The sequence below is a fragment of the Dryobates pubescens genome, chromosome 23 (genome assembly GCF_014839835.1).
Source record: "Dryobates pubescens isolate bDryPub1 chromosome 23, bDryPub1.pri, whole genome shotgun sequence".
Classification (NCBI taxonomy): domain Eukaryota; kingdom Metazoa; phylum Chordata; class Aves; order Piciformes; family Picidae; genus Dryobates; species Dryobates pubescens.
The window spans coordinates 17545747-17554369 of NC_071634.1; the positions used below are offsets into that span (position 1 = coordinate 17545747).

Consider the following 8623-nt stretch of genomic DNA (forward strand, 5'->3'; position numbering starts at 1 on the left):
GATTTTAATATTGTTAAATACATGACAGCACATTTTCACTTCAAGACAATGCAGAAATAAAGTTGATTATATGCTGGTTTAAAACTTAGTATTTGGTATCTCAGTGTCAAACCACATTCACACTAGAAGCATGGATCTTTTCATGTCTGTTAATGTTTCATGTACATGGACATACTTTGGAACCATGAAATACTGTTTAATAATATTAACTGTAAACACCAAATTTACAAAGCTGTATGTATTATCCAAATCTCTCCCTCAGCAGGACAGGCTGCACTCAATACCTACACTTTGTACCGAGTTAAAAACAGAGTAAAGAGGAATTGCATTAAGAGCTTTAATGTCACTGAAAAACAAACCCCATAAGATTAGTATTTCTAAGAGAAATCGACCTCAATAATTAATTCAAAAAAGGTTGCACTGTAAAATAACACTTTCAGGTTTTAGGTCAGAAAGTTGCTTTGGGTTTTTTTAAAAGGAGGTAATTATCTCAAGTCTATGATATTTCCACTATGATAGTAACCCCCAGTGTAACTGTATTTGCTAAGTCTCTTGAATAACTGTCTGTATGACCAACCAAAACATAATGGTTTGTGGCTTGTTGGGAAGTTTGTTTGTTTGTTTAAACACACAGCAGCTGTGGATACAGAGTACAACTACAGTAAGACAAAGAGGTCAGCATTGCTTTTCAGTAAAGGGAAGCAGAAAAAAACAATCTTTCTGAAGCTTAAAGCAGCAGCAAATGAAAAACTAAACAAGACCTCAGAGGCGTGCTTAAATGATACAATGACAATGCAGCAACTAAGATGCCCAATAGTGAAGACACCGCTCAAGTTTTCTATGGACATGCAATAATGCAATGACACTCTCAGACTTGCCTAGCTTCGGACTGAAACTATATCCAACAATCAGCATCTTGACCTCAATGTGTTAGATGTCCTAACTTGTACATTAAAAAGAATATTTTCATTTGAGGAAAAGCAACAAAATAAGAAGGTACATACAGGAAACTAAGCAACTATTATAAAGAGCTAAAACAGTTTGGGAATTACTTATTTTCTATGTCCTACTGTAACCAAGCAGGTGTTTGCCCTTCAACAGAGAAGATCCTCTAAGCCACACAGCACTCTTTTTTTTTGTTTTCCCAAGTCCAAACCACATTAATTTTTGAAAGTTAACAGGGCATACTTTTTTCCAAAGCTTTAATCATAAAACCAAGAGTAGGATTCAATTACTGCTTTCATACTACATAACAAGACACTTGGCAACTAGCAGGAACTTCCAAGAAGACCTTGTATAAAACATCCAGCATCTCCAAGACTGACATCCAACACTATCTCAGAAAACAGGGTTTGGATTTTTTTTAAGTAAGTATATTCATGTTTGAAAAAGCCCTTTTGTATTCAAGGGGAAAATATTTGAGAGTATTCAACCTATGAAATACAGGACAATTGCAGTTTACATTTCAAATCTGGACTGCTGATGAAAGCTACCCCCCCAGCCCAACTCCCATACATACTGCTTGAGAATTTCCTACTGCTCTTGTGTCACAATAGGGACTGATAGCTCAAGTTTAACAAATAAAAGTTAAAAATAAAATAAAATTAAATTAAAAAATCAGACTTGAGTTCCTTAACACACAACTGACGATACAAAAAGTTCTCATAGATTTACAACTAAAAATACTTACAGCCTCTCCAGCTCTTTTAAATCTTGGAATGCTCCTCTCTCAATAGTACTAATCTTGTTCTCCATGAGCTGACTGAAATACAGAAATTTGTACATGTAAATTTCAATAGCTCTGAGAACTTGTTGCATTAGCAGCAGTCATTTAAAGGCAAACACAGTGCAACAGTTACTTTGGAGTGACATCCGCTTTAACCTTCTGGATCCCTGTCATCAACACTTTATATGGGCTCATGTAGCCAAAAAGTAACAAATAATCCTTGGTAAAAGAAACAGCAATAAAGATTACATTTGCTCATTGACTTTAAGAGCCCCAGGTTAGAAAGTTACACACATGCATACATGCTGTGTGCACACATACATCCTTGCTCTTCGGCAAGTTGTAAGACTCCAGTTCGGCGTGAAAGCCATATTGGTCTCACATGAGAGTAACAAAAATGCTGCCCGTGGTGTTGGCAAAAAGCAACGGTGAATGATTGAGCAGTGATTGTAACTAACAGTACTTTTGTTTTGTAATAAACTGGAAATTACTACAACACAGTAATCTGTTTCAGAGAGAAATGGAAATGTATTTTATATTGCTACTTGATCAAATTAAAAAGCATTAACAAATAAGTAAATTCCACAAGATTTTAAACTTGGTATTAGATTTTTTTCCCCCCAAAGGCAAAACCCTACAGAATTTTTAAAGTCTCATAATGCTTGGGGGAAAAAAAAAAGCATTTAAAAACAAACAAACAAAAACAAAACAAACAATTCCTTCCTCAAATTGACTGCTAAAGTGTTTCTTTTTGCCCATAAACTGTAGAAAATCAATAACCATCACCTGAGACTGGCTTTTAAATTCAGTAAAGGAATAACCCCTTTTCTTTTCTGAATTAATTCCTTTATACTTCAGGCTGAGGGCACCCCTTTGCAGTGCAAGTATTAAAATTTTTAAGCTTAAAATGAAGTCACTCTAAGAGTTATTCAACCTATGAGAACGACTCTCACATGTAAACTACACGCCAAATTAAAGCCCCAACTTCTCAGAACTTTAAGAAGACATTTAAAATAAAACAAAACAAACAAAACACCAAAATTAAGGTAACTTAAGTGACTCGTATGAATGTATAAGACATGGGGAAGTGAGTGCAAATTCAGATGCAGTAGCACAATAGTTAAAAAGTGATAACCCAACCATCTTATCAAGTAATAGATAACTAGTCTAATGGTTTTAAACAAACTGTAGCACCAATTCTCAAAGCTATCAGTGACAGAAAGAAACTTACAGAACTCGAAGGTGCCTCAGACCAGCAAAGTCGGTCTTGGTGATTCTTGTGATGTTATTTCCATTAAGATCCCTAAGAAGAATAAATTTCATGAGCAGTAAAATTGTAACATTCAGAAGTTACTTTAAATGCTTTTGCATTCATGGGCACAGCATTTTCAGAAATTAGGAGATGCAAATGAACCCAGTCAACCATTCCTACAACTAACATTGTGTCAGTTCTTGATTTCCAAGTGAGTGAATGAAAGTTTATCTTGAAAGTAGTAGCTTCGAACTTTGTATGAAGAGACAGAGTCAGTTCTGCCTACCATTATAAAGCTTGTATTTATCATTAGAGAAGAGTCAAAACCTGTCTGAATGTGGTTAGAGCTGCATTTAGGAAACCACTGAAACTGCTATATATGCTACAGTGTTTGTCTGACACACACGCACACAAACCTGTGTGACTGAAATCAAGATACTTTTCACCATTTTTAAGCAACTTCCAGCTTTTTTGCACTGCTATGAAGGCAGACTAGGGCTCAACCTCCTATAGCAAACACTAGCTTTCAAATCAAACAAATGTAAGATTCTTGGAGGGTAAGTGATGGGAAACACGAATTTATGAAAATTAAACTTTTCACTTGCTGCACAGGAAACTATACTCATTGCAGAACAAAAAGCGTGCTCAGAAGCAACAGCATGCTCTACTTAGGCCCTAACATCTCAATTCATACTTCAGCACTAGTTTCTCTTCTGGAGTTATATGTTCTTTTTTTCTTAAAAGGTTTTTCCCCCAAGTCCAATCACTACAAATAAAACCAGATTGGCGATTCCTGAGGTAAGCCATTAGGAAGTGGTATTACATGGAAACTACCCTACCAATTACAGCTCATTCCCAATGTAGCTGGGGGGTGTGTGTGTAATCTGTTTGTTTTTTATATCCCACTGCAGTCAAGATATCACCCTAAGGAAAGTGCACTCTTCTCCTCACAAAAGTGTCCCTGAGAGTCTTCTTGGGTGAAATTGACCAGTCGAGGCGTGTGTTCATAAACCAACATTGAAATAACTTATTAGAGAGTAAGAAATAATGTGCTGACCTCTTTCACTCCTCAGACCCCTCTGAAAAGCAGTCGGGTATGATAAATACCCCACTACATGCTCGCCCTCTCTCAAGGCTAGAAAACCCCCTGGCCGGAGGGCACCTAAATGATCTCGAGAAGCGGATTTGGGGGAGGGATCGGTTAAGGCATAACTTAGAGCCGTGGGAGTGGGAAAAGGGCTGCAAGACCCAAGCGTGCCCTCTCCCAGCGACAGCCGCAGAGCCCCGCCGGGCGCCAGCCTCACTCCCTGGCAGTGGCGCGTTCTCGCCCACCTCCCAGAGCGGAGCCTCCGCGGTACCCGCGGCCGGCAGGGCAGAAATGAGCGCTGCGCGCCCGCGGAGCTCCGCCACTCACCCCGGGCCCTGCCTGCTCTCGCGGAACGCGGCGGGGCGCCGCGGCCCTGCTCTTCTTCCCCGGCGGCTCGGGGAAAGCAAGCCGCAATAACGAAGTTTGCCGGGAAACTGGAACCAGCTGGGGGAGAGGCCCCTCCGCTGCCGCCTCCGGGTGCCCCCGGGGCCGCGGTGCTGCCAACCTCGCCGCCCCCGCTCCCCGCGGCGGCGGGAACCGCGCTCTTCACCGCGGCGCTCCAGGATGAAAGGCAGCGGCTGGGAGCTGCGTCCACCTCTCCCGTGTCTCCGCGCATCGCCGTAGAACGGGCACCGCCGGCGGCAGGGGAGGGAAACGGGAAACCCCCCCTCCCAAAGGGCGTCGGGATCCCAAACCGGGCTGGCTCCGCAGACCACCTCTGCCACGCCAGCCGGCGGGAGCCCTGGGGAAAGCCGCAGGGCGGTCACCACCGCCCCGGCCGGGTTACTTACAGCCTCTCGGTGTTGCGGGGGATGTTCCTCGGGACGCCTCGCAGCGCCAGCCCGTGACAGTCCACGGTGCTCCCCGAGCAGGAGCACTGTGCTGGGCACGGCTGCGGCGCCACCTCGCCCGCCATCGCCAGCAACAGCCCCAGGGACAGGGTGAACTTCCCCCAGCCGCACATCATCACCGCCCGCTGCCGCCCGGCCGGGGCCCGCCGGCCTCGGCCCCGGGGAGGCGCGGGGCGCGCCGCCCTCCTCCTGGCCGCGGGGAACGTTCGGGTAACTTTCAGGGTGCGGAGAAAGCAGAGTCCTCTCTATCCAAAGCCGAATCAAGAAAACAACCCCGGCAAAGTGAGGTGGGTGGCACCGATCTGCGGCTGAAGGCAACTTCGCTGAGAGGGGGGCCGGCCCGGGCCCTCCCTCGCTAGCCCGTCGGATGGAGGAGAGAGGCGGCACTCGGGTCGTGCTCCCTGCGAAAGCGAAGCAAACCCACGGTCTCTCAGAGTGTGGCAGAGTTGGACTAGCTCCTTATCTTCCTCCTCGCCCCTTTCAAAGCTGTGACTCACGGGCAAGCCCCGTCCGCCCAACCAGCGCGCTTCCTCCGCGGCGGGCCGCGCAGCGCAGCAGCCGCTCCCACGCGCGTCCCCCGCCGTGGGCCGCTCACAGCCCCACGGGGGGCGGCGGCGGGGCTGACACCGCGCACACACCGCCCTGCCAGAGGCGCCTCAGCAAATCATACCCCTCTCGCAGGCATTCATCAAACTGTCTCACGGAAGGAGGAGGGAGGGGAAGAAAAAAAAAAGTCAAACACACGAGATGATGTTGGGCTTGGCTTTCCACCCCCCGCGCCCCCTCCTGCTGTAAGCTCCCAAGCCAAGTTTAGCAGGAAAGGGCTGGTCCTAGAGCACGATAATAATAAGCAGTCGAGAAGTGATTCGTTGCCCTGCTGGAAGGGAGTTCATCCACGACCTCCTTCTGCTCGGTGACAGATCACAGCTATAGATCCTCCTGTGATCCCGGGAGCACGGTGGAACAGACCAGATAACGAGCGATGTGCGGCAAAAGCGTGAGGGGTGGGGGGTGCCTTATTCTACTCCCCGTGGTCTCCCGGATACCGTGGCTTTGCTGCGGCAAAGGCACCTGATAGAAAGGTAGGAACTGCTCAGTCCTTCCAGGTGAAGCCACTTCAGCAGCTCCTGGGATTGCAGCAGTAAAGGGAGCAACTTTATTCCTTTCCCGGAGCTGGCGAAAGCACAGCACCTCGGGAAGGGCTTGCGCCCCTTTCCCCAATCCCGCCGGTGCACCTGAGCGGTCGGTGCTGGTGCCGAACAGCCCGGCCCTCGGCTCCCCGGCGGCGGTGACACTCCTCCGGCGCTGGAGCAAACGGCTGAGAAGGGGAGTAGTGTGGGGGGGGGAGAGGGGGAGGTGAAGGGGGCGGGCGGAGAAGAGGGCGAAGGGAGGCGACAGGCCGACTCCTTCCCTCGCACCCCAAGTCTCTCCGCTTGAACAATAGGATAGTACTGCCGCACGCAGGCCGGCTCTGCTCTCCTCCCCGCTGCAAGGTGTCTTGCCGTCGCCCGCGGAAAGTGCTTCCCGAGAAGCGGCCGCCAGCCGAACCGGCACCTCGCCGACGCCTGCACAGCTCAGCTCAGCCCAGCACAGGCGGCCACTTCGCCCCGCTCCTACGGAGCTGGAAGCGCCTCACGCGCTGCTTTATATAGGGGCGGCGGGACCGCGCCTCCCCGGCCCCCGCCCGCGGCGCCCCGCGCCGCGCTCACTGGCTGCGCCGCAGCCCGCCCCGCCCGGCCCGGGCCCGGCCAGCGTGGGGAGAAGGAGGCGGGGAGGCAGCGCGGGGGCTGTGCGGCGACGCCGACAATGAATGAAAGTTGGGGGAGAGCGGCGGCTGGGGAGGCAGGTTCTTGTCGCTCCCTCCTCGCCCCCGGGGAGCGCGGCAGAACTGCACTCTCCATCCTTCCGTCTCACGGAGCCCGGAGTTGTTGCGCGGAGTTTCTCACGCAGCTGCGACCCGCGAGTTGTCAAGCGCCCCACGAGAAAGGGAAGAAAGGGGGGAGCAAGGCCGGGGGCTGCAGTATCGCCTGCTGCACTTGTAAACATCTTCCCGAGGGTCTCTTCTGGTCTGTGCAGCAGTCGCTAGAGAGGGAATAAGAGGATTTTTCTTTGGATTTTCGTTGGATGCAATTTTAGTATGAAAAACACTAGAGTCTCTCATAAGCTGTTTTCGAAAATAAAATACAATGGGCAAGTGGTAATTTTTGTGTTAGAGTATGTCGAGTAGCAGCGCGAGCGCTAGTGCACTCGTTTCAGAAACACTTCCCGTTTCAAAAAACTACTCTAAACACACACAACGTGCCTGGATAGATTTTCCTGGTGGTTGTTGTCAGTGTGTCTTCATCATTCTTAGGAAAATACTAAATGGGTTCTTAACTAAATTTTAACTGGTTTTGGTTTTCCTCACTTGTAAAGTCAGTTTCATGATATTTACGACAGTTCTTGAGACCTTGGGAATAGGTGAAAGTGATTTGTCTTTCACAGATGACACCCCCCAGCAGGGATGACTAAGCCTTCAGTAAGGTGTAGTTTGGAAATGCTCAAGGGAATCCATATTCTTCCATATGGCTGAGTCCAGCTGAGTCTCTCCATCCCTTGGGGTGTCTGCTGCACAGTCCCTGCAAGAGGCTTGCTGTCTCTTTTTGCCCCTTACCAAGAGGACGAATTCTCTTTGGAGAAACACCGTTCTAGACCTGAGTTAACCTGGGGAAATGGAAGTCAGCAAAGTTACTTCTGACTTCTAATAATGCAGAATGTGAGCCAAAATGAAAAATGTGAAAATGCACAGACCTAGAACAATCTTGTCTTTTTTGAGCGATTAGTCCATAAGGATGATTGGTGCACTGTTTTCAAATGCTGATAATGGCATCTTGTGTCTTACAGAGAAATAGAGATACTCCAGTTTTTTAGGTTGACGCAGGAAGGAGAATTCAGTGATTGTAAGAGGAGTGCATCAGCTTCCTTGTATAAACACTTTTCACTCTTTTCTCTCTTTGATTGTTTTAGGGTTTTAAAAGGGTTTAGAAAGGATTTTGCAAGTTTCTAGCAAGCAACAGAAAAGCAAATACAGAACTTAATCTAACATACTACTTTCATGTGTCTTCTAAAATCCTTTATCTTATGACTCCAGGCACACAGAAACCAGAAAATACAAATGTTAACCATTCCCTATTTCTCATCGTTGGTTTCAAGCATCAGCACTGTTGCTGCAGAAGACACAATGAGAAGATAGAATAATTGTTTGTAATATAGTGATTCTCAAAAATAATTCAATTCTGAAAGTGTTAAACATTGCAAAACTGCTCTATGATGAGCTGATTCAAAATCTAAACTGGTCTTAATGTACTTTTGTTTTGTGCTGTTGGTTTTTTTTTCCAAGAGAAGTATACTAAGTAGAAACAAGATCAATTTTTATTCCTATTTGGGGGGCTCATTGATTTTTAACATGCCCACCTTTGAAGCATACCTTTCATTCATTCAGATTGATTTTCCTGAGGTGTCTTGCCTGCCAGCACATTGAAACTCTCTCTTTGTGATCTAAACTCTTCAATGGGAAAGCTCTCAATGTCTGAAGCTGTCTGAGGATGAGGCCTTCTTTCAGACACAGTATAGAATCACTGCTGGGGTGTGAACCTTGCCCTGCCAGAGTACCCTGTGGATGCTACAATTGCCTGCAGAATTAACTCTAAGGCATTTCCAAAGTTATC

The 8623-nt window shown here is 47.2% G+C and overlaps 1 protein-coding gene across 9 annotated transcripts in view; it reads right to left on the reverse strand.

Moving 5' to 3' along the window:
* The window catches only part of SLIT2 (slit guidance ligand 2), a 193867-nt gene extending 188272 nt beyond the window's left edge, over positions 1-5595 (reverse strand). For all 9 annotated transcript variants that reach the window (XM_054172355.1, XM_054172351.1, XM_054172352.1 and 6 more), the window contains exons 1-3: positions 4857-5595; positions 2958-3029; positions 1691-1762 (exon numbers count right to left, since the gene is read on the reverse strand). In XM_054172355.1, the coding sequence (XP_054028330.1) occupies positions 1691-1762; positions 2958-3029; positions 4857-5032 (320 nt within the window). In that variant the 5' untranslated portion in view covers positions 5033-5595. The remainder of the gene's footprint in view (positions 1-1690; positions 1763-2957; positions 3030-4856) is intronic.
* Positions 5596-8623: the final 3028 nt, after the last annotated feature.